Source organism: Nestor notabilis, unplaced genomic scaffold, assembly GCF_000696875.1.
Source record: "Nestor notabilis isolate BGI_N333 unplaced genomic scaffold, ASM69687v1 scaffold3923, whole genome shotgun sequence".
In the NCBI taxonomy this organism is placed as follows: domain Eukaryota; kingdom Metazoa; phylum Chordata; class Aves; order Psittaciformes; family Psittacidae; genus Nestor; species Nestor notabilis.
In genome coordinates this window covers 7,947-34,303 of record NW_009923119.1, presented here as the reverse complement: position 1 = coordinate 34,303, position 26,357 = coordinate 7,947, and the positions used below count along the sequence as shown (strand labels likewise).

Genomic DNA, 26,357 nt, shown 5'->3' with positions numbered 1-26,357 from the left:
CATATTTAAAATAAATTCCATGTTTAGGTTTCTGCTGAGTCAAGGCCTCATATGTGAATCCAGAGCTGCTAGAAGCTCTTGATGCTGTATTGAATTCAGAGCAGAGACAGCAGCCGTGGCTCTGCATATGGCCATTTTTGAAGGTTAATGAAATTCATGATTCTTAATTTAAAACAAAATAATCAATGAGTAACTTAAAATATAACTGAATGTCCATGTAAAATCTGGAGTGCTTGTTGGCTTTATTTTCTGTGTTTCAGCTTGGCTATTGATGGCTAACTAGGCAGGTTTCCCTTCTGCCTATAACTCAACTGGCAGGTTTCATTTTCAGGTTCTTCATGTGATGGTGTGTGGAAATGTTTAAATCCAAGCAGATTTGTGAAAAGGGGTTATATGTAACACTCTCAATAGTATAACACGTGTTAATGTGAAAACTGGTTTTTATCTCTTAAGCCATTCCTAGAAGTTTCTGCAGAGTGCCCTTAGCATTCAGTATGACATTTGTTCTTCTGTCCCAGCAACACTGAGTATCCAAACTCAGAACCTCTAGTTTTAGGTATGCAGCAGGTCTGGAAAGTATTCGTAATGAAGCTGAGGGAGAAAAGCATGATTATTCATTTACTGTAATACTGCCAAAAGTGCCTTTTCTTCCCCTCCTTCTGGTTAGCAAAGATGACCTGTTTGTGTTTTAGAGCCTTTGCAACTGTTCTTGTGTTACACTCTGGTCTTTGAAACTGTAGTATTGGTACACTGCTCTCCAGGGTGTTTGTATGACTCTTAACTGAAGAACAAAGCCCTTCAACGTAATTACAACCAAAGAACATCTCAGGTCTTAAAGCACATGTTGACCTTCTCATTCAGGTACTGGTCTGGAGTGGCTGGCTGGGGAGGGGGGACCCCTGCCCAGACCCTTTCTCCAATGGGAGATACCCTGGTTCCTCTAAACTGGTCAAGTGTGGCATGATGACTGAAGTAAGAGACAGGACTCACTGTAGAGTCCGTGTGATACAGCTCAGAAGGAGGGAAGCTAATGAGAAAATTACCCTTATCTATTGCAGGGGAAAAACCCTGTGTGGATGAGGCCGTGGTGCCCAAGGGGGGGTTTGATGTTCCTTTTTTCTTGTAATGTAAGCTCCCCTTCAGTGAATTCAGTGAAAATATGCTGCAAAATCCATGACTGGAGTAATTTCTTTGGTCTATTTTCATTCCTCGAGCTTTGGATGCCTTCTGATCGTTCCCTCTTTTTGACAACAAGCCAGGTTTATTGCAAAACATTATATATAAAGTTTTTCAATTAAAATCTGCATATCATGGTTAATCTGTTTGATGTTCTTCCACATTGCATCAGCAATTAGCTTTTCATTTAATTAACAATCTATTACTGTAATTGCAGTAGAGAACATCAAAAAGCACTGTGGTTACTAGTGCAGCACCCACCTAGAGTTTTGTAAGCCCAAGTTCCCTCTCCCTGCGAGGGGATGAGCTTTGTGCCACTTCATCAGCTTGACCAGAGTTTGGTGGTTGTCTGTGTTGTGCACTTTCTCTGACACAGGGGTAACACGTTCTCACCTAGGGATCTGCAAGCTAACCAAAGTTTCTGAACTGCTTTAAGTCTCTTAAAATAAAGCCATATGGCAAATAACTGGGAGTTTAATTTGCAACAGCTTATCAGGAAACAAAGCTAATGCCTTTGTCTTTATCAGCAATGGAAGAAGTCAGAATGGTCTAGTGCAAACTGCTCGGTCTCTTGTCTTGGCACTGATGATAATGTCTGAACTCCAGGAATGCTGGAATACCAGTTTGACTTTTTTTATTTTCCTTTCTGTGTCAATTTTGTGTCCTGCAATTTCTCACCATGCGCACCTGCCTGACAGCTGAGGCTCTGGGTAAGTCTGTGCCATGCTGTAACCCTGGTGGCTGGTTTATTGTAGCCCTTGCTGTGGCCTCCTTATGGTGTCTGGTCTCAACTAACTGCCTAGACTTTAATTTCTAATGAAACTACTAAAATATCACTTAATGAACAAACCGTTTTTTGATTTATTTTCTTTTGGTATCTAATTGGAACACTGTAAAAGAGGAAAATCAGTATTGTAGATAAACCTCTGGTTTATTCTAGAAAGGGGTTAACATGGACTGATAAGTCGTGTCACAGTTGGGAGAGAAGTTAAATGGAATAGACACGTCATCAAGGTGATGTTCAAATAACTGAATGTCTTCTTGTTAATATGACTTTTAAAGTCTAGAGCTTCAAGTCCTTAGTGTTGTTCTTTGTAAACCTGTGACCCGAGTCCCCCTTTTTCTGAAAACCGCATGCACCTTTCTTAACCAATAGGTAAGAAATCACTATATTTAACTGCGTGCTGGGGAAGGGGTGGAAATCAGCATCACAATTGTCTCCTGCTTGATCCCATCTCAAATCTGTTTAAATTGGAATGCTGTTCAAGTTGTATTGCAAATTTAAAGTAGCTGCCTTAAGATCTTCTGTGAGTGAAGTGTGGTGTTTCTGAGTTTGAGAGAAATCATACCTCCCCTTGTAAGTGGGATGATGCAGGTGTTGCCCTTTGGAGAAGCCTGGATTGATGAGATAAATTGACTGTAACTCTGGCTGAGGCACCTCAGTGGGGCTCCTGGAGCTGGGCACCCTGGTGCCTGCTGCTTGTCCCCTCTTTTGAAACCACACTTCGTGTTTTTCCTGGTTTATAATTCAATCTGGAAGTTCCCTTTGGTAACTTGGAACTTTTCTTTTAAGGAACAACTTAGATCTCCAGTGGCCACCAGAAAGACTCAGATTTGGTGGCTGAAGGGGTCTGCACTTAACCCCAACAATGAGGTTTTCCACTTTTTCCCACCTTTTGGTGGCAGAAATCTTCCATTCTCAGCTTAGAGCCTTATTAGTGTATTTGTTGGCTTCACTGTGCAGGACTTAGAGTGGTTGTTCATCCTGGCAGGTATGCTCTTGCAAAGCTGATTTGGGGATGAATGACTTTGGTTTGTATGAGTAAGAGTATACTCAGCATTGTCTCATACACTGTAAATTTTGCCACTCTGGGTAAAGTGTCTAGTATTGATTATTCACATTCTGTGCAGACACCCAAAAAAGGGCAAGGGAGCATTCTTTAAGTCAGAATGTGGAAAATTATAATGTCACCATTATTTACTGCAGTAATAATGATTCACCAATATTTTACATTGTCAATACCAGCATTAACTTCAGCAGTCAGACTTGCACTGAGAGCATTTTAAAATCACTGTTCTCCTTTCCTGTTACTGACAGCTTTGCTAGTTTAAGATGTCATATAAAATATAGGCATGAAATAGGGTTGAAAATTTGATTTACCTTTTCCCTTCTCCCTAATACATTTCCCTTACTAAAGTTGTTTTTCAGCAGTGGTTTTGTAAGAAGCTGTGTGAGGCTTTCAGCCAGGACTCACACAGAACACTGTAAACCTGAGGTTCTAATGCATGCTGGTCCTTTAAAGCACTTGCACGTCACGGTAATGATGTGAAGCACATCCTTTGAAGGTAGCATATGAAGACTGTCCTTGGAGTTGCTGTGGATTCATGTTAATATTGATGAGAAGCACTTCAGCTCTCTGCAGTTCATTAGCTGTTACTTGCCTGTGTCAATCCACAAGTCCCTGGGCTGCTGGAGCATGGTGCTGTTGGCGAAGTCAGTTCACAACTTCTGGTGTTGCATTTCTGCTCCTGTCTCCAACACCAGAGCTCCACTTTGAGAAAGGCTGGGTTTGGATTTCTCCTTGGATTTCAGACTGTTGACTCATTCTTCCGAGTGCAACTGGGCATGCTCTGCAGAACCATCCCTACATCACATTCATGTCTGGCTGGTTGCAGACCGGAGAGCTGACTACATTTGATGCTGTTGACTGTTGCTAATGCTGATTGCTTTGGTGGGTCATTCAGACTTGTCTGCAGCTGGGGTAGGAGCATCCTTCCTGGTGTACTTCTAGAGCTGCCCCATGATGAGACTGATCTGGAACTATTTTCTTTCATTAGATAGTTGTGTTGGTTTGGAACTGTTTCCAGACAGGTAACCTAAAGGCCAGAGAATATGGGCTGGGGAGAATCATCAATTGCTGATCCTTATGAGAGTGTGCTTCATATCCACAGCAAAAGTAGTGCAATCATTTGTCAGGGATACCATAGACAAGTAGTAATTGAAAGAGGAAAAGAATTGCATTGCTCTCTAGTGGTCAGTGTTCCCTTCTGAGATGAGCAGTGGATTCAAATTAGAAGAGTCTCAGGGTAGGTGAGGAGCAGAGGTGGTGGGCAATGATCCTCTGGGTGTAGGAGTGCTGTTGAGGGGATGTGCCCTGCTCTGCTTAGCAAAGGCAACTGTTTAAATTGGGCAGAGATCTTGTCCCTCAAATTCCCAAGCTGAGTGCCATGGGGGGCAGCTGGTGATTCAGGGAGTGGGAAGAGTTAACACCTGATTTCAAAAGACTTGCTAGAATGATGTGTGCATTTGGGAGCTTTCAAAAGATGCTAATAAAGCTTTCCTGCTCTAAAAGGTGAATTGCAAGGAGATGTCAAGAGAGAGATGTATTCATGCCGTGTAAACATCTGACATCAGAGCCTCATCTGAATGATTCACCTGAGCATGTTTCCGGCTCTGAGTTATGCCCCAGACAGCTTGTGTGTTCCCACTGACTATAGATGCCCAAGAGCTATAGGGTAAAACCAGGTCTGTGCATCCTTTGCAGGGGATGTAGGAGAGCAATGCAGTTGTAGACACACTTTTGTTTAAAATACGCAGATGAACATTCTCCTGATAACTGTTGGATTGAGTAACATGGGTGCAAATGAGGTTTATTTTTACTCCATGTTTTAGGTGCTCTTTTTGCTCTGGTCCAAGATGTGGTGCTCTGTGAGGTCCACATAAATTACCAAAATTCACTATATTTAAACTCACTTTATCAGTGGAGTCCAGTTGCTTTCTAAGTGTGTGTCTTCTCACTGCGTAGGGGAATGCATTTAACAAGGATTTACTGTGTTATGTGCATGATCATATGGTGAAGCAGCTGAGCGTTTACAGCAGTTCTCCAGAGCTGAACTAATGAGTATGTGATTTAGTTTGCAAATAATATATTCTGCATTGGGTACAGTCATGGTAGTGAGCCAGTATCTAGGTCTGAACAACAGGAAGTTAGTTTGCCTGTTGTAATTTCCAGGCAGACCTCAAAATAAGGAGTCTGAGCAATAACACAGATCTCAGTTTCTTAAGGAATTTGAAAGAACAGTTCCAGAGAAGTCTAGAATCAGATGCAGTGTAATTGCTGCATCTCATAGCAAAGAAGACTGTGGGGAAGAGCCTGAAATGTACAGAACAGTCTTCAAGCAGAAGGGCTCAGTTTGTCTTCTGAGGATGACAGATGAGAAGGAACAGGACCTTCAGGGAGTTATCCACGACTCTTCCATAACTTATTTCTGGCAGATGCTACTTGTGAGAGAGGAAGCAGGTGACTGCAACTTCAGACTCCATTCCTATTAGAGCTGTTTACTTCCAAAACAGTTGTATGGGCACAATACACCAGTGAGCCTGACCTACAGGGTCAGACACTGGGTGTTCTGCTGGCAGTTTGGTACCCAGGTAGACTTGGCAGTGGCTGTGCCCGTGTTGCACTGCATGTGATTCTTCAAGAATTCATCACAGAGCTCTGCTTGTGGGTGTCTGTGCAGTTTTATCTGGGCTGTGTCTAACTCTGTACAGAGATTTGTGTGTCTCCAGTCTGTAATGTCACTAAACCAGTGTGATTCTCTTTGCTTCCATCGCTGCTGTCTTTCCTGCAGCTCTAACTGTGTTTCAGTGCAGGGGAGCTGATGACTTTACCTTGCTCTGGAGTACTGAAGAAATACATATGGTAATAAAGCAAAGGTTTTGTAACCCTGACCTTGAGTCATCTGCATTGTGTACTACACACATCAAGAGACCTTTTCCTTCCTCTTGTGCATAGCTTTAAATCCTCCATGCAGAAAGGTTATTGTCCATAAAAATTGATTTTGGGTAGCTGCTTGTAACTCACCCACCATTTTTCAACGTTATCTTCCTGGTGTTCAGTAACAGTGTCATGGATACGTACCTGGATACTCAATTTGCATGTGATGGTGTTTCTGGGAAATTTGAGCCAGATTTACATAACTGAGGTTCTATAAAATATTTAGGAGTGCATGAAAACATCTTGCAACTGTGACATTGTTGGCTCAGTAACACTAAGGCTGAGCAGCAGCTCTTCATTCCTAAAGGAGTAAACTTTTTGGCATGATGCAGAGTAAGCAGCTGGTGCAGAATAAGGTACTTAAACATCACGGAAAGTTTTGGTATTATGAGTTGACTAAATTAAGAGAGCTTTTTGACTGCAAAACATTCGAGTTTTTTTGTTGTTTTCTTTCTCGTTTCCATAGGCAGATACTGGACATTAGTGTGTGCTTGAGATGCCGATAAGTTTGGGTTTTTTTGGTTTGGACTTTGAAACAAAGAAAACAGTTTTAGTAGTTGCTTCTGTAGAATTCTTGAATCCAGTGATCCACTGACCAATAACATGTCCATAAAACCATCTCATATAGGAGATCCATGTACTCATTTAGTGACCCTGCAAAGTTGTCATTAGGATCTTGTTAATGACAAATAAAGTAAGTAGTTTTACTTCCTAAAAGTAGGAAGGAAGAGGAATATACCTGCAGTTAGTGATTAATGCTCTCCCAGTTAGTAAGATGTTGATTTTCAGCAAGGATGATGTGAAGGGTTCCTACAGCTAACACTTCGAGAAAGTCCTTATGTGAAATACTGTCTTTGTCTTGTTGAAACCTTTTAAATTGATCTGGATTTATATTCTGGTCAAAAGGGGGGGAAAATGCTATAAAATGCTTGATTTAGTTGGGAAAAAAATCCCACTTACTAATTTGAAAGAAGGGAAAATGCTGTTTGAGACTTGCATTGCAAAAGCACAATCCAGCAGCAGTGCTGGCTGAAAATGAGGTTTCCTCTATGGAGATCCACAGTTTTGACAATATGTACTCTTGATTGTTTCCTCCATCCAGGACGGGGTGACATTCAGCCCCAGTTGGATAGTGCTTTACAAGATGTCAATGATAAGTACCTGCTGCTTGAAGAAACCGAGAAGCAAGCTGTCAGAAAAGCTCTGATCGAGGAGCGCGGTCGATTCTGTGCTTTCATCTCCATGCTGCGCCCCGTGATAGTAAGAGCTCTCCATTTTAAGTCAGTACAATTCACAAATCAGACAAATGGCCAAAAGTCTCTAAAAAGAGTAGCTCTTTGTGTCTGAAGAATAAATTTTTAGAGCCAAAATTCAACCTGCCTAGAAAGTGGCAAAGAGTCAGGACCGTTCTTTTAGGTATTTGGAGTAATTCAGCTGACACTGAAATCTTTAAAGATGACTAATGGGGAAACAATGGGCACAAAGACTTAAGTGGGCCTGAGTTCCTTATGCATACGAACCTGAGACTTTGCTCATGCAGTTTTTCCACTGCTTTTTTCCTTAACATCCCCCTTTAATAGAAATCTTCCTTACCACTACTCCAGTCCTAGGACTGATAAATGCTTCAAGACCTCCCCTGTGTATATAAGATGACATTATCTGACAGATTGCAGGCTGCTTCCATGCAGTTTTCTGGTAGCTCTTTTCCTCCTACATGACAGCTTTTTCAGTTCATTGAAAAGGTTTGGGTATATTGTCATCATCTGAGGTTGTCTGAAGCCCACTGATGAATCGTTTATGGCTTTGTGCAAGCATGATGCATTTCTGAAAGGTCTCCAGTGTACTGGGAAAATGTTCCCAATGCCTGTTTACAAAGAGCATCAGTCTTAACGGAGAAGCATGCTTAGGGAAGTAGGGAGGTGACAGCTGAGCAGGAGGAGGTGAATTCCAGACTCTGAGGTCCTGGATGAAATTGCCATGGTAGCTATGGTATTACCATGGTAATTTACAGTGCAGGAATCATCTGAGTTAGCTGTTGATGTATCTTGAACCAGAATGAATCATCGATGTATTAATGCTCTGTACCTGGGTAGTGCCTTTATCTCAAAAGTTTCCAAAAACTAGGAAAAAGTATGAGTTTAATCCCTGTTTATGTTCAAGGTTAAAATCCTAAGGGCATATTAGTGAGTGTACACAGAAGAGTTAAATCTTTTCCAAATGCAGCAGAAATTACACTCTTTTTCTGAAGATGTCACCAAAAGAGGGCTGAGACTTATTTATCTCATTGATGAGAGAAACAATTTCTGGGCCTCAGAACTTACAGCAATCTTAAAGTAGTTATTACACTCTAATATTTTCAGTCCTCTTTCATAAGAAATGATTGCTTTATGGGCAAAGAAAAAGCAGCTCTGCTGGGCATTCCCAAAGGCATCAACAAAACGGAGGTGGTTATGTACTGGGTTACAGGTGTGATGTTTAAAACCAAGGCTGTGATTAATCTTGCTCTTTTATCTTTTCAGGAAGAAGAAATATCAATGCTGGGAGAAATAACCCATTTACAAACCATATCAGATGACCTGAAAAGTCTCACCATGGATCCACACAAGTTGCCATCTTCAAGTGAACAGGTTAGTTCATGTCACCTGAAAACATTTTTAGTTGCACCAGTTTTCCGTTGTGTTATGAGGGATATTGACTACTCACACTCAGTGCCTCAGTGTTATGTTTTTTAGATGCTTCTCTGCAGCAAGGTCATTTTTAACAATAGATTTAAAAAAAAATAGATTTTGAAGTGCTGACTGAGTGCTCCTGAAGTATTTGGTGAGACCACTGTGAAGTGGCAGCAGTGACACTTTGAAGTATATGAAGATGCCCAATTTCTGCTGAGAGAGGAAGGAGTGTCATCTCACCTCACATTTGAGCATCCTTGTCTTTATGTGGTTGCAAGATTGCTGGGATTAGATAGCTTGATGGAGCGTAAAGGAGGGAAGCTCTGCTGTGGTTGAATACTGGATCTTTGATTAGTTTTTTTTTAATGCAACAGTTTTTAAACTTTAAGGCTGTAATGGGTTTTTTAGGGAATTAAAACCACAACAAAACAAAGCAGCATGCATAAAATAAATCTCCAGTTTACTCTTCAAAGATGTTTTCATTCAAATCTGAGCTTTCCATCACTGATAGCCCTACTGCTGAAGTATGGTAGCTCCTGAAAAGCTAAGGATGAAGCTGCCTTTCCTGAGTAATATACACAGTGTAGTTCTGGAAGAGAACTGAGATTGGGTCAGTTGGCACTGAAAGGTTGTTGTTGTGATGAATGTTGTATGACGAGCAGATGCTTTCTGTTAATAGGGGGGAGAAATTCCACGTCCTTGATGCTATTGATTATCTTTCATCAGGTAATTTTAGATTTGAAAGGTTCTGATTACAGCTGGTCTTATCAGACTCCTCCATCCTCTCCCAGTACTACCATGTCCAGAAAATCTAGTGTTTGCAGGTAAGTAGACTGGTAATATTTAATTTTAACCTGTTTGGGGACAAAGGGAGGCAAGTTCAGACTGTGATATGGATTTATATGCATTCTTAAATCTTAAATAATGACTCTTAATGAAATCAACCCCTCATGGTCTTTATCCATTTAAGTGTGTGACTGGGAATATTAAAAAGGATGGGCATGACTGAACAACTTTTGAACTCAAGGCAACTAGAAGATGCTTTTGATTCAGTTCTCTTGAATCCATTTCAGGTCAAAGAGCAGACTGTACTGATCTAAGCTCTGATACTGTGCATTCAGAATTTCCTTTTCTGTTTTTCATGTGATGACTTTTTAGATTATTCTAAGTAGCTGTTACTAATCACTTAAACAGTTTGAAAAGGAAAAACGTCCTTGCCAGTTGCCCTATCAGTCTGCTAGATGGAAATGCTTTTTTGATAGAAGTTTTTTTGACTGTTTAATGCTGTCTAATGCTGTCCTGGAATATGTTGAAACACTGGATTCTGTCTATGCTTTCTCTGTAAAAACTGTTTTCTCTCATAAAACAGTTTATTAGCATGTTGCCCCCATACCCTGGTGTCTACATTTACTCTTTCCTTTTACTGAAAAGGAAGATATCCTATTGTGTATTCTGCTCAACACCTTTCTAGCTGCTCTCAAATGATTACCTTTTAGTTTGCTTTATGAATTATGTACTACAGGTTCCCTGTGTATGAGCAAAGTTACCTATAGCATGTCAGAGCAAGTGAACATGACTTCTTCTATGTACCTACTTGTCTCTGCATGCAGATATATATAAAATAACCTTCAGTACTTTTATATATATATATATGTGAAAACATGCATATTTAGAGCAATGAGCACAGGCTGAAAGATGCAATATCCTGAAGCTGTAAAAGAAAATGGCAGAAAAAAACCCCCAAAAGCCCATCATCTGTTCTTAATCAACCTCATCTTCTTGTGTGGTAAAATCTGTCTGGCAACAGACTGTTGTGTATGGGTAAAGTAAGGCAAATCTCCTCTTCCCCTGCTCCAAGTTGACTTGGACATCTTCTGTGTACATGGCATTTGTGAACAGGAGGTGCAGTCCTCACCCGTGTATCCTTCAGAGCTATCCCTTCAGCTAGTCAGTGGGCTCCTGCCAACAAAAGTAGGAAGCTGCCTTCAGATTGATGTATCCTGCTAGTCCTGCTCAGCCACCCGAGCAGGAAGCTTCAGAGGCTCCCACATTGCAGCTAGTGTGTTGTTGCTGTCATTCATGGACACTGGAGATTAAAAATGAATCTCTCTGTTTGAAAACTCAAATATTTTTATGGATATTCATTTGGAGTTTTAATTCTCTGACCATCTTACTAATTAAACCTGCGTACCCAGAGGTTTGACTTCACTCACTGTCCCATCACATGCTTTCTTCCTGGTAGGTAGCCTTTATGTGAGTGTAACTTGTTGCAGGTACTCTGAAGCACGGGGTTTCAGTGATGCTTCCAAAAGTCTCACAGGTTTGCCTGCTGACTGACAAGGCTAACAAGGTTAGACTGGTTGCAATGGCACATCTAGAGGCAGACTTTCAGATGAAGTGTGATGCCTTCGGACCCCATGCTAGGGATCCCATTGAAAATTTGGGCCATGGTGCAAGAGCAATAAGGTGTAAGGTGGGAACAGGAGAGAGCCATCAGCAGAGGGTTTTGTGCAAGTGCTAGAGGGCACGTAGTGATCCAGCCCTTCATCCCTAACCTCACTTTGAACTCTGAGTGGCTACAGAATTTGATTATTTGGGTACAATTGAAGGTAAAATGCCATTTTCTCTCTAATTGTAAGGGATACTGCAGCTGCTACAGTTCTTTACTGATATATATGTGCATATATATATATTTAAATTTAATTTGTCAGCATTTTTTCTTTTCCGGTTTATGCTGCCTGTTGCTAGAGACATGTGGAATGTTAATTGTACTGTATATGGGTCTCTCCCCACCCCGCCCTTGTGTCTTTTCCTCTCCCCCTTCCTTTCTTTGTTCCTTTTGTCTCTCACAGCAGTCTGAACAGCGTTAACAGTAGTGATTCCCGGTCCAGTGGCTCGCACTCGCACTCACCTAGTTCACACTATCGCTATCGCAGCTCCAATCTGCCTCAGCAGGCACCCATGAGGCTGTCCAGTGTGTCCTCCCATGATTCTGGATTCATGTCCCAGGATGCTTTCCAGTCCAAATCGCCATCCCCCATGCCACCAGAAGCACCTAACCAGGTACGTGCAAGCATGAGAACAAAAAACTGAGCGTGAGCTGGACTCTCTTAACTTGGCTCACCTTTCACAAAAAGGATCTGGTGTGGTTTTGGGGTACCTTGGAGTCAGGTTAAACACTGAGGGTAAGGTTGGTCTCACTGCACGTCATCCATCTAAAAGTTGGGCCTCTAGCTGGAGTAATTTATGCTGCTTTTGCAGCATCCCTGAGAAGAGGGATGAGTTGCTCTCAGGGAATTTGGTTTTCACTCTGGCTCTGAAGGGAGCCTAGATGCCTAACTTTCAGATACATATAGACAAGGTAGAGCAAGAAGTCCCACCTCACAGGAGGGAATAATATTACCTTGACCCACTGAGGTTACCAGATAATATCCTGCACAGATTGCAAGTCGTTAATATATGGTGGCTGGTTACTGTTTAATGGACAAGTGTCAGTGCCAGAACAGCCCTCTGACAGCCCTAGTATTGACACTAGTGGCTTCAGCATCAGACAGACTACTTTTATTCCTCCCCTGCAAAGGGCCTGGAAAAATCAAAATGCCATTAACAGTGTGATATGAAATTGGTTTTGCTGGTTTTTATGACATCCCGTTCTGCAGATGGGGCTGCTCTTTTTGGCTCTCAGTTGAGCACCTTGCAGAAATAAGGTTTTTGCATGAAAATAAGAGGCATTTTTAATTCTTTCTGGAACTCATCAGAAGTGTTCGCATAGTCATATATGGTAAGATCCTGAACCCAGCCAAACTAACAGGATTTCACTACAAATATAAGCAGAACTTTTCTAGAGCATTTTTTGGTCTGCAGGAGGAAGCTGCTGCTCTATTTGCTCATGGCCTCATTCCTCCTGCAGGCGGAGGTTTGTGTGCCTCCATGGCACATATCCTTCAGCACAGGAATAATCTTTTCTATTTTGGGTATTTTTTTTTTAACAAATCACACTGCAACTGCAATATTTTTTAAATAAGGCTGAGCTGCCATCTCACGTTATAAATCCCATCATAAATCTTAGTTACAAAACTGAGGTGGAGCTAATATCCTGTTGTTGAGTATCACTCATTTTTTAGTACAACCTGAGGTCACTGGAGAAGATTGTCCTTTAGTTTAATAAATGTAGCTGCACTCCTTTTCCTGTGCTGGGGAGTTGATGGTTTTAATCCTCGAGGTCAGCAAGGAGCCAGCAGTTTCAATGTTAGCAGTTTCAAAGTGTTACCTGCGCACTGAAGCTGCTCCTACACCACCTTTAACAGCACACAGAGCCTTACTTTTGCAAAGCATTTAGTAAATAGCACCCTCAGTGTAATTTTTAGGGTATCATCCAAAACAACACGGGTTCATTTAAGCTTGGAACATATTCTGAAGGGAAGCTCAACAGTTTTTTAATATATTTACCTCTTTCATTTTAATAGAAATGCTTTCTTTTCAAATGAATGCATCTTCTGCACTGTCCCCAGTCTGGACATCACCATTTTTTATAGATGACATCCTGAAGAACTTTGTGCACACTACTAAAATGAATGTTTTGTTTAGATTGGCTATGGCTAACCTAAGTGAAATGCAAAAAAGTAAATGAGCAATAATAAAGTAGACTGCAATAGTACCAAGGTAAGGAAGTTGGCTTTTAAGATACATCCATCCGTTATACATGCTAGCATCATCTCTGGTTTTCATAGTATCCACTGCACCTGCATAAAAGGGTGGTAATCTACATGATGATGCTGCGTTTGCAGATGAGGATGTAACTTTGCAATTGCCCTTAGCATGGAAAAAACCCAATACCTCTCTTTGCAAGTTCCCCTGTTAAACAGGGGAGGGAACTTAGGCTGGTGTCAGCTGGCAGAACATCCTGACAGTTGATGGGAGCCATGCTGATTTACACCAGCTAAGTTCATATGCTTTCACTTCACTTTAGAAACCATCCATAAAGTTGCAAACAGATCCAAGCATCACTTGAGCTATTAACGAGCTGTAGGAGGCTGCAGCAGTGTGGTGTTGACTTGACAAGCGTAGTGTGTTGGTATAACAAATAGGTATGTGCTCTGTATGTCTCTAGGTCTGTATACCTTTACTCAGAGGAAAAGGTAACAGATCATTGCCTGGCCGCTTCATCTTTGCTTAAGTGTCTCGCTTTGTATGTTCAGCACTAAGTAAATTGTGTGTGTTGTGCTGACAGATGATTGTGATCGTGAGCTTACCGAGAAGCTGTTCAATTTACAGCGTTACTCCATGTTGTGTGTCTCTAACCAACTGACAGAGCTTCCTTGTGCTACTGTGCTTTTGAGGCTCGGGGCTGGGTGGGGAGGAGCAGCAAACTCAGCTGCTGTGTTTAAAACTCTGATGTCATTGTTTCTAGTAGTGACACTGGGAAAGCAGAAAAGCAAGCTCTGGAATCAACAAAGGAAATTAAAAGCTGTATATCTTGCGCAGGTGGATGCTTTGCTGATGTTTGCTAGCTACGTGCTGTGGCATCTACTGGGGCAACAAAGCTGATTTAATGATGGATTTAAATTAAAGAGTAGAAGAGGGCTACATAAAATTCCCATATTGTGGGACTGAGAATAGCAACAAAGCTGATTTAATGATGGATTTAAAGAGTAGAAGAGGGCTACATGAAATTCCCATATTGTGGGAATGAGAATATATGAATTATGTGAAGCTTTCATACTCTCATCTACATTTTAGACAAGCAAGTGTCACTGAAAATTAATCACAGATTGGGGCAGTGTCTCAAACAAGGAATAATTTATGTATTATATAAGGAATAATAAAATAGAGATTTAAACAAGATCAAGATTATACCAGAGGAAAGGTGACTGGCAAAATGAAGACTGCTTTTCAGTGCATAGCTGCTGAGCAGTAAGTCTTTACAGTTACCACACTCTGCATAGAAGATAGGGCAAAAGCAATTACAAAACCAGACTCTGCCCTTACACTGGTTTAGACCAATCACTTTTCTGCAGTGTGGATGTTAGCATCACTGCGAGTGAAAGTGTTTGGCCTGTAACAGATAGCTGTACATGTGGAAGGGTCACTGTAAAGTGCTTTATTCTTAATTAAGCAAGTACATTTGGGTGTACCTTAGCAGCTGGAAAAGCATCACAGGTCTCTTCCTGGAGCAGAACAGTTTCTCTGAATGCCACATGTGAGGTCAGCCATGGCCAGCATTGCCCGTGGCATGTACTGACACCAGGTAAAGCCCGTCGGACAGACCTGCTGCTGGGAGCACAGACTGGCTCTGCATGAGCACTGAACATGGCTGGTGCTGCTAAACCCACACATGGCCCTGTGTAAGAGGCAGACTGAGGTCTAGGAGTATCTGTGATGAAGTAATGTGGTAGTAGTACTGTTATATTTGAGGATAATAATACAAGGATCAATGGACTTGGAGTGCAGACACACGGGGGGAAGCAATTAGACAGTTGGATTTTAGAGGCTGCTTATGACTTCCTGGGGATGAAAGCAGATGAAGAAGAGGAAAAACTGCTGATGTGCTGTCAAGCAATAGAGGATTAAGTCTTTATTGTTAGAATATTCTGGAAATAGCTTTCTATAAACAGTGAAATAGAAGGAAGCTAAATGTGAACTTGCTTCTGCATGTACAGATTAGCAAGCTGGAAAGATGCTGCTTTTGAGGAGACCCCATTGCTTTTACGTAGCTTGAGGTTAGAACAGGGAAAATATATTGTTACAACTGTTTTCCATGTAAATTAAGAAATGCTCCAAAATCAGACCTTAAAACCAAGAGCAAAATCAAACCCTGAATTGAATCTGTAAATAATCCCTGGTATTTGTTTCTGCTTAAATTCCTTTTTTAAGTTCAGTTTCCCAACAGTTTGTCCCTGAGTAGAAGAGAGAGGTCAGTAGAGACACATTCCGGGAAGTGAGGCAAATTGAGGTGGTGACTTTGAGTTACTATCCAGAGCTTCTTAAAGAGTAACTGAGATGTCTTCCACTGTCTGTAGAGAGACACTGGTCCAAGCTCTTCATTAGGATTTGGTCTCTTGGGAGAGCCCAGGGAGCTCTGTTCAGTAGCTGAGGAAGGGAAGGGGTTAAGTAAATAATACTGTATTTGAATGGAAAACATAGCAGACAAAGGATGCAAGTAATCCAAGGTAACAGCAGTTCTTTTATAGGTTAGTAGGACAACAGATGGAAAACACAATCATACAGTCCAATAGCCCAAAATACAGCTTTTTTTTTCTATCCTTGCTGGAATTCATACATACCACAGCAAGCAGTGGGACGCTACCCAAGAACAAGCCTTGGCACAATGTCTGAGAGACCAGATACCAAGCTACACATGTACAACATGCATTTGAGGAACTGGTTATTGCCGGGCAGAGCACAGTTTAAGCTTTCTGCTGATACTGTTAACTTCAAGCCTTTTCTCAGAAGAGATGGTTTGAGTGCAGAGCAGAACCACCATTACCGCAGCTGTGGGGAAACAAAACTTATATCCCAGGGTTAAAATAGCTAAAATGGAAGAAGTAATTTTAAAAATTAATCAAACTAAACAGGCAGTGAAAAAAGGAATCGACAAAAATAAGTTGAAAACACCCAGCAGTCAAATTTCTCACTCCGTGGGGTGTGGAGGAGAAACTGCTCTGCCCGGTGTTTGCCTGTGTGTGTCTCCAGGAGCGCCTGTGCCAGTGCACTTAGAACAAGCACTCAAACATTTGGAGGCTTTTTGCCCAAGCAGTGACTGTGCAGTTTCTGTTTTCACCCCTTTATGTACTTCCTACTAAGAAACGAAGGGTGGTCTGTGCTTCCCATACCCAGCTCCAACCATTCCAGACTGTTTCTGCATCTGATCCAGGCAGCCTTTGACCTGCTGTCACTCGTGTTTTCTTTACACCTTTCCTTCCAGGAGTTCAGCATTCTCTGCCTCCTTCTCCATCGTTTTCTCACTGTTGTAATCCTTTTTTAGCAAGACCTTCCTTGCTCCATCCAAGTTTCTCAAGACGAGGAGACCCTGTTTCCCTACCACCACTTCTTGCATTTCCTTCAGGAGTTCTCCCCATGGCATCTTGGTTCACCCTTGGTCTAGCTTTGCCTGCTGGAACTGGCCGTGCTGAGTTAGTGGGAGAGTCCTGTCTTCCATCTTTTTTTTCACCTTGGAATCATTTTATTGCATAAATAAGTTCACCACTTCCAGGCTTTTCTCCCCATACACCAAATAAACAGAACAATTCCTTGCATCTTCAAAATGTGCATTTTTGGCCTTTTCCCATTTATTTGCTACATGCAGCTTTATTGCTAATAAACCTCATTTATGACCCATTTCTACCATTACTTGACATAATCTCATGAAGTTTCTGGCTTGTAAACAGGAAAAGTCTATTACATGTAAACTCCAAATTCTCACTTGTCATCACAGGGCCATCTGCAGAAAACAAGGTGGCACGATGCTGTGTGTGGAACTCAGACCCTTCTTTGTGTGCCCTGCCATGTGCAGAGTGTGCAGACCCAGGAGGGCCTTACAGACCATAAATATGGGGGGTTCAAAAAGCATTTTCTGTAATTACATTTTTCTTTCCTTTTGTTTTTTTCCCTGGCCAAAGTGTAACACTAGTGTGAGTGTTCTCATGGGGCTTCTCAAACCGTTTCTTTTCTGAGCTACCTGCAGTGTCAGGCAGAACTCTGGAGATTTAGCGTAAAAGCTAATTTTCCATAATGTATTTTTCTCTAAGGATAGAAGAAATAGGCTCATTTCCATTTAGGGTACTGTAGTTGTGTCTGACAGCAGAGTCAACTGCAGCTCATGTTTGTCAGTATTCTTATTTTTAGAGGTTTTTTCCTGTAAAAGGAGTTGCATTAAATCAAGAATGAGACAAGTTCCACAAAACATCGTTGGGTACTCCACTGCGTACTTGTCACTTCTCTCCTTAACAGGTTTGTGTCATTTGCTGTAGCTTCTTCTGATACACCTCAACTCTTACTGCCTCGTTAGCTGAGCTTACTTGCACCCTAAACACATTTGACAGGTCACCCGCAGATCTGACCTCACGTCAGCATAAGATGGGATATGTGTTATTTCTATAAAATAATCCACCACTTTACATGGTTTTTAAATTCATTTCAGCAGCCTTTGCAAAGTTTCACTTAAACCTACAGTTTGCTGTGAAGCTCAAGATGCTGATACTGTATTTCTTCTCAACAGCCCCAGAAGTCTTCACCAGAATCCTTATGGTGATGATGTTCTGTCTCAGGATACTGATACCTCTTTTTACCTAGGCAATTAGCTATACACTCCTGATATGTAGCTTCTGGCGAGCTTTGAGACAACTTCTGGGTGTTAGCAGTAATTGCTCCTCTACAGTGCCTCTTACCCAGCTATCTTTATTGCAGACTCACCCCAAGATCCCATCCAAGGTTAACTGATGGAATTTTATTTCAGATGAGATTTCCCTCCCTCCTCAAGTGCCGTTGCTTGAGAACTGAGGCTTTGCAACACTAACTTGATACAAGAGCACGTTCTCTCTGCTGTCATAAAATAAAATGCCAGGGATATGTTTAGACAGACTTGCTTCACAGGTCTTGGACTTCCAGAGGATGAAATCGTCTTGCTAGTGCTGAATTTCCTGACAGTCAATAGAGCTCTGTACTGCCCTGACTACTTTGCCTATATTCTTGACCATTTCTGAGCACTTGGTGGGACCTGCATGCACACCCCTACTGAGGGGCTGCCGCTTCCAAGGGGGAGATGTGTAAAAGCATTGTAGTTGGTAAAATGGTCCATGTGGCTATTCACCTTGGCCTACCTGTAGGTGAATTAGATGCTGTTGTAGAGGTCTTGCAGCAGCAAATGTCCCTAAAGGCATGCACTGGAAACTGGAAGATAAATTCCTAGGTAGGAGCAAAATGTCTGAGGTGTTTGGTGGGCACTGTCCTGCATTTCCTTCGCTCTCCATCCAAGTCCCTGATACTTTCTCTCACTGCTGTTAAGAGAAAGCACTCAGCAGAGTACCTGTAACCTTCGTATTGGCTGCTGGGCAGAAAAGTTTGAGTCAGAGTGCTTTTGGTGTATGCATACTACCCAGAGGCACATGCATACAGATAATGCACTTTGGAAACCTCCAATTCGGGTAAGTATCACTTCTTTCTCTGTTCCATAATATTTGAACTCGGATGAGTTTTTCACAAGCACTTTTGCAGATCAGAATATCCGAGAACTTGTGAATGTAAGTGGCGTTTGCTGCTCCATGTTTGAAATCTAAACTTTGTGTCTTTGAAGTACTGATGATCTGCGTATCTGTATAAATCAGTTGTCTCAGCACATTGCATGGTTGGACCGTAGGTGCCTTCAGCTCCCTCAGCTTCTTGCTCTGAGACAGCTAACAGAATTGAGGCGCTGAAGTTGCAATGGGGAGTTGAGATCACTGCCTCAAGTCCCTCATTCCCAAGCAGCGTGGCAAGTTCTCGCATTAAGCAAATGGCTTGTTTTGTTTCTCATAGATTTCCTGAACATTAGCAATGGTTTTGAGCAGTTTCTGATTGATTTTAAAAGCCTAACCCTTTGCTTCTCTCATCCTTCCCTCTCTCCTGTGTGTCTCTGTGTGTGTGCTTTTTGTCTTTTTGGTTTTGTTGTTGTTTGTGTTGGTTTTTTTTCCCTTTTTGGTGGCTTGTGTCTCCCTCCCCTGCGTTGCGGTGCTGTTTTACGCTGCAGAATTCGTCCAGCTCTGCCTCTTCAGAAGCCTCTGAAACCTGCCAGTCAGTGAGCGAGTGCAGTTCCCCCACCTCAGTCAGCTCAGGCTCCACCATGGGGGCTTGGGCCTCCACAGATAAGGTGAAAAACTTCATCTCAAAGACATACAAACCTACCAGGTCGTTATCCAAACCCAGCAATGTGTGGACAAATAAAGTGCATGGGGCCCAGCCAGGATTCCTCTCTGTGAAGATGAGAATAGGAACTGTTGCACTCTCCCTTAGGAATGAAATCTGTTTGAATAAACCACAGTGGCACTTGCCTTTAGACTACTTGCTGGGGGGAAGCTACAAATTGGGCATTTTACAGAGTTAATTTTCTACAAAAAGCTTCTTTGTCCACCTTTCCTACTCAAAGAGATTGTGGAACACTGCCCAGTCCCAGCTGGCTGCCTAACAAAGAGCATCCTGCCCAGGTTTTACTATTTGTGGCTTCTCCCCTCTCTCCCATTAGGTAGCATTTGAGCAATTGGGGTTTGGCTTTGACAAGAACGAAAAGGAAAACAAAAGAATAGTTTGGAATAAATTCTGTGGGATACACTCTGAATGAGGGGAGGAGGTGATAGCAGTCTCCATTCTCATCTGGAAGATCCTTGCTGTTGGTTTCCTCTTTTTTTCCTTCTATGTCATCACACAGCCAGCACACATCATGTTTGAAGGCTCTATGCTTTTCCTCTCTGTCCAGCTACGCAGAATAAATGCCAGCAATGCAAATGCCTCCAGTATTGGGAATGTTTTGTTTCTGTGTCTGCAGTCTGCAGGATACCTAACTTGCAAAGGCTGTTTTCAGTGTGCTGCTTTCATGGACAGAAGGCAAAGCTGCTCAGCCTGGAGACAGTGACTGCTAGATTGATGTCTGAAATTTGTTACACCACATAACAATTTTCAAGCAATCTCACTTCTGTACCAAGCATTGTGTCGGTTTTCTGTTGTTTATGTGCAGCAAAGCTAAGCTTTCTCTTTCTTTTGTTTTACGATACAGAAGTTTCCTCCCTCGAGCCATCAGTCACAGTGTATTTTCATATTCATTCTGTTTATATTAATTTCTCTGATTTTGTTTTTTTTTTATTTGTTTCGTTTCCAGTTGTCTAATGGGTTTTATCACTGTAGTTTATCAAGTGACCCATCCGTAGCTTCAGTTGGTGCAGGTCCTTTCCCTCATTTCCCGCCTGTCTCCCGCGCGTGGACTCGGGCTCCCTCAGCCCTCCTTCCAGACTACGCTCATTATTACACCATTGGGCCAGGCATGTTACCATCATCTAAGATCCCTAGCTGGAAGGTTTGTGTTCCTTTTGTTGTGGCAGTCCTCACCTCCTCATCCCAACAGTGTGCACACGGCAGTTGTTGCTCCCTTTCGGTCCATGTAATTACCCGTTGATTTCCTCTGTTTAATGTCACTCTGAATGGGCACTGCATGGTGATAATCAGAGAGCTAATATCTGGTCGGGGGTGTTTCTGAATGCGTTTGTCTGTCCTGGCACTGCCCAACACATGTTAAAGCTGACAACACGTAGGTAGGGAGGAATAGTTTAACTCTGGAACATTGGTGAAAGCACTCTGGGCTCTATTCAGCAAGAAAAGAGCTTGTTTAGCACCGTCAAAGCACTCACTTGAGCAGGGAAGTGCAGACTCAGCATCCCGTTGGCTTACTGAAACCCTGTGTGGAAGGATGTGCTGTTCTCACTGTGGTAGCTGTAGGCAGATAGGCTCTTGCATACCCAGCTGGAGTGGCTCCAGAGGGGGGGCATCTTTATGACTGAAGCTGTCCCAGCTTCTCTGCACAGACTGAACGTGCTCACCCAGCTTGTTCTGCTCCCTTGGGTGAGACCACCAAAACAGTCAGAGTGCAGCAACGTCTTCCAGTTGCTCCAGTTGGATCTGCAGGGGTCTTCCTTGGCATCAAAATGTCTCTGGTCTGCCAGAGCCTTGGCTCTTGTCCCTGCCAGTCAGTTCCCCTGGGAGACTGCCCAAGAGCAAGCCTGTTGCCCTGAATCTTTGCAAGGCTGATGGGCAGCTCATGGTACCTACACAGGTCTTAGGTGCCTGTGGATGGTTATAGGATATTGCACATGCACCATGGGACCTTTCTTATACATGTAAATTGAGGTACCTTGTTATGGATCCCCCTAATCTGTTTCTCCAGCAGCTGGGGACTGTTGAGACATACACACAGCGTGGCCACAGTGGTCCTGGGGCTTCAGGGTCACCGGTTGTGTCCATGCCAGAAACGCTTTGTCAGTGCAAACCCCTTAGAGCAGAGACACAGCTGTGAAGGCAAAGCAGAGCTTCATATCTGTTAATAAAACCAAAATGCCTGAAACCAGGGGTTCTCTCAGTGCAGCTGCCTTGCACTTGCCATACCTTGGGCTGAGACACATGCGAGTGAAAATCACACACAGGTTCTTTGATTTTTAAAGCACTCCTTGTCTTGGGGAAGGAAAACTCTCTTAGGATCAGGCTTGCCCCTACCTGTGGGGAGCTGCTGCTTAGCAGTGGTTCTGCGTCCCAGCACAGGTCACTGATCAGTCCTGCTCTTGTGTGGTCTCTGGACACTCTCAGGACTTTGCTTAATAGAGCCCTGAGTGAAGAGAGCCCTCGTGGCCTGAGGAGTTTCTGTTTCAGATTTGGCACCAGTGGTTCAGTGAAGTCTTTCTTCAGTACAGATCTCTCTCTTACAAACTAGATTTCAGCTAGTCAGTAAACCGAGATTGCTCAGAGTACCTTGCTCTTCTGATGGGTATCAAAAATGTGTTCAAGCCTAATTTTTCAGAATTGAAGACATTCCAAACAGCACGTAATGGAGAACTTGTGTCCATCTAGAACAGTTACACCACTGATTGGACATACATGCATATTTTCTGCTGTGTGCCAGTGATTTTTACATTTGAACTCCTGAAAATACAGGCTTTAACACAATGGAATTCCATTTAGAAAAAACTGTAGTATTAAAATGTTAAATATCTTCCTGTAAGAACACCTAGAATAGGAAATCTAGGTTCCCTTTAATAGAGGGAGTAGGTTTGATAAATGGAGATCTTTAATATCCTCACAATTAATTTACATCTGGCCTTATTCAGAAAGGCACATCCCGTTTGATACATAACCTGTTGCACTAAAACTGCCCTCGTGCATAGTTTGTGTGTAATTGAAGCCCAGTTCTGACGCAGGCTGTCACTAACAAGCACGTTTCCTTAGGACTGGGCCAAACCAGGCCCATACGATCAGCCGATGGTGAACACGTTGCAGCGTCGCAAGGAGAAGCGGGAGCCAGATGTCAATGGAGGAGCTCCGAGCGGACCCCCCGTGGCCCCGGAGGAGGCCCAGAGACCCCGGAGCATGACGGTGTCGGCTGCCACAAGGGTGACGCTCTGCTTTCAGATACACTGTTTGGTGCAGAGGAGTGGATGTGCTGGCTCCTGCTCGTACTTTCTGATGTGGAGTGAGAGCACAAGGGGGGATGGCTTTAAACTAGAAGAGGGTACCCCGGAGCATGACGGTGTCGGCTGCCACAAGGGTGACGCTCTGCTTTCAGATACACTGTTTGGTGCAGAGGAGTGGATGTGCTGGCTCCTGCTCGTACTTTCTGATGTGGAGTGAGAGCACAAGGGGGGATGGCTTTAAACTAGAAGAGGGTACATTTAGGTTAGACATTAGGAAGAAGTTCTTCCCTGTGAAGGTGCTGAGGCCCTGGCCCAGGTTGCCCAGAGAAGCTGTGGCTGCCCCATCCCTGGCAGTGCTCAAGGCCAGGTTGGACACAGGGGCTTGGAGCAACCTGCTCCTAGTGGAAGGTGTCCCTGCCCGTGGCAGGGGGTTGGACCTGAGTGATCTTTACGGTCCCTTCCAACACAAACCATTCTGTGATTCTGTGTTGGCACGTGTTTATCCGGCCAGCGATACTGGTGAGGTTTTGGTGTGGTCAGTGGAAGCCACAGTGTGAGACAAGGTGCCATTGGGTACTGGCATCTGTAGAGAAACAGCATCCAAAGAAGTTTATGTTTCTAAGCCCTAGTAAGTGGTTGGACGCAGTCTGTTGGGTTGTGATGGGTGACAAACTGCCTGGGAGGAGAGGCAGCTGAAGGTCATGGAGACTGACTCACCCTCCTAGACAAAACGAGTCTCTTCCCTGTGTGTAACCAGCAGGGTGAGGAGATGGAGGCCTGCGAGGAGCTGGCGCTCGCTCTGACAAGAGGGCTGCAGCTGGACACCCAGAGGAGCAGCCGGGATTCCCTGCAGTGCTCCAGCGGCTACAGCACCCAGACAACAACTCCGTGCTGCTCAGAGGACACGATCCCATCGCAAGGTACCCATCCAGCAGATGTTCCCTTTCAGAGCGTTCCCAGCCTGCCCGTCACACACTCACCCCGCGGTGCCAGGGAGCTGTATTCCAGCAGCTGGCACTCACTGGTCACTGTCACTCAGCTGGGGAGAAAGGGACAAATGTTGCTGTTGTGAAGTTTTTTCCAGCTTGGAATGCAGCCTGGATTTATTAATTAAATAGAAACCTGCATTGCTGCGTAGTGAATGTGCTGAATGATCGTATTATTTTCTTATGCATTACTAAAGTGAGCTTTAGCTTAAGGATGCTACCATTTTAAAGAAGATGCTGGAATTACATTTCATGGGTTAAGTGGAATGACGCTGGTATTGCATCCTTCTTGTGGTAGTAGTGTCCTCTCTGGCTATTGTCTTAGCAAATACTCACTCATGAGCTTTGCTTTCTTCTTCCATCAGTGCTCTGAATCTGCTCTTGGTTTCCCTTTGTGACCTTTTATTTCCTACCTAAGCAGAAATATTGTATTTGGAAAAAGAATCCATTGGAGACCTTAACTCGGGCATACCTGGGGAGCTGCAGTAAGGTGTTGGGGTTTGTACCCTGTTTCAGAACCAGCAGCAGGCTGAGAGGTACCGAGTTTGGTGTTTGGGGTTCAGCAACCGCCTTGTTTGCTCAGCCGAGGTCGGTGGTGCTGGGCAGTCACAAGAGGCAGTGGGGCTTGTAGAGGGCCCAGCTTGGCTCAGCAGTTACATGGAAGGGCAGGAACCCGACGCAGTTTCTAAAGCTGAGGCTGAGTTTTCAGAGCTGACAGCTGGGATTTACCTTGTTTGCAAAATAAGCAGATTTGCTGCTGAAATCACTGGTACACAGTCCCCTGCGCCCCACATTGCCCAGCCTACAGTATGCCTTTTAGTCACTGACTGGTTGAAGTATTTGTATCTACAAGTGGTAGCATATGGCTTGTAGAATGCTGGTTTTGGTATCTTAATGTTGCAAACAAGTACTGAATCTTTGCTACTTAATTAGGTCCAGAGATGGTACTGAGTGGTGCGGTTCTTGTTCTCTTTCACAAGAGATGTGGGCACCCCGCAGGCTCAGGGTCACGCTGCTCCAGTGCCTGCCTTCAGCTACACAGTCAGAGAATCTTGGTCACAGTATCTCAGGCTTCCTTCCTCCTGAAGGTGGAACCTCTCTTAATTGCTGTTGGCCTCCAGGCTTTTTTGGCATATATACCTTTTTTTAATACTTAACAGTATATAGTGTATACGTTTTTTGTATATACTTAGTGACACCCCATCCCTGGCAGTGTTCAAGGCCAGGCTGGACACAGGGGCTTTTAGCAACCTGCTCTAGTGGAAGGTGTCCCTGAAGAGGTTGGAACTAGATGATCTTTAAGGTCCCTTCCAACCTAAACCCTTCTCTGGTTCTGTGATGACTGAGCTGTCTTCTGCAGCTTCTTCCTAACTGTGTCTTTTGGCATCAGTTTCAGATTATGATTATTTCTCTGTGAGTGGTGACCAGGAGGCAGAACAACAAGAGTTTGACAAATCCTCCACCATCCCAAGAAACAGCGACATTAGCCAGTCCTATCGCAGAATGTTTCAAACCAAGCGTCCTGCTTCCACCGCAGGTCTGCCCACCACGCTTGGACCGGTCATCGTCACCCCCGGCGTCGCCACCATCAGACGGACCCCTTCCACCAAGCCTTCGGTCAGACGCGGCACCATCGGGGGAGGGCCCATCCCGATCAAGACCCCAGTGATTCCTGTCAAAACACCAACTGTCCCCGACATCCCGGGGGGGCTCCCCGGCACCCTCGCTGGGACGGAAGAGTGTCCCGAGCAAAGTCCCGACTCTCCGGCAGCGGGGGACGGCGGGCAGGGCGTCACCAGCATGCCCTCATCCTCATGGAGCGGACAAGCATCCGTCAACCCTCCGCCGTCCAGCCAGAAACTGAGCGGTGCCGACGAGCAGAGGCAAGCGGTTCCCGAGGGAGAGGGTGAGGAAAGCGACCGGGATGGTGCCGGTGCCCTGGCACCCGCGGGGCAGCCGGAGCTCGATCCCGGAGAGCTGAGTCCCGGGGACGTCCCGCAAGGGGAAGACATGCTGAACGCCATTCGGCGCGGCGTCAAGCTGAAGAAGACGACCACGAATGACCGCTCGGCACCTCGTATTTCCTAGGAGCGGAGAAGCTGCCGGAGTACTAAAGCCACCGAGAGGGAACTGTGAGGAAAGTAGTTTGTCTCTATCCATTCCAATCTGTAATCAATGAAGTTTTTAAGATACTCGGTATCAGACAGTGTGCAAGTACTCTAGAGGAGAAAACAAGGTGAAAGAGCGTAGTAAGACATGATCTTCGCTGGTGTTTTAATTTGTAAATATCAATGATTTTGTTTCTGCCTTTTTTTTTTTTTTTTGGTCTAAGTTACACTTTTAATTTTTTCTGAAGGTGCCAAATCCCATTTACCTTTTTTATAACTCTCTTTGTAAAGTTTTAAATCATAGGAGAAACAAAAACGTGTCGAGTAGTTAAACTTCAGCAAAGGGACTTAAGGAGAATTCGGCTTTTTTGCAAGCTTTTGTAGAGCGCCTTGTCATAGTGAGGGTAAAAAAGAACAAAACAATGGGACTTACTCTGAAGTTTAAGTCAAGCCGTAAGGAACAGATCCTCATTGAAGTATTAAAGAAAATAAATAAAGC

At 43.7% G+C, this 26,357-nt stretch overlaps 1 protein-coding gene across 1 annotated transcript in view; it reads left to right on the top strand.

Annotated features, from left to right (window-relative positions):
* The window catches only part of MTSS1 (metastasis suppressor 1), a gene marked incomplete at its 5' end in the record, with an annotated part of 33,169 nt that extends 7,001 nt beyond the window's left edge, over window positions 1–26,168 (top strand). Inside the window, 8 exons of the mRNA XM_010011957.1 lie at window positions 7,057–7,214; window positions 8,474–8,581; window positions 9,350–9,447; window positions 11,476–11,686; window positions 20,469–20,663; window positions 22,580–22,744; window positions 23,522–23,684; window positions 25,141–26,168. Of these exons, the coding sequence (XP_010010259.1) occupies window positions 7,057–7,214; window positions 8,474–8,581; window positions 9,350–9,447; window positions 11,476–11,686; window positions 20,469–20,663; window positions 22,580–22,744; window positions 23,522–23,684; window positions 25,141–25,838 (1,796 nt within the window). The remainder of the gene's footprint in view (window positions 1–7,056; window positions 7,215–8,473; window positions 8,582–9,349; window positions 9,448–11,475; window positions 11,687–20,468; window positions 20,664–22,579; window positions 22,745–23,521; window positions 23,685–25,140) is intronic.
* Between the last annotated feature and the right edge of the window lie 189 nt (window positions 26,169–26,357).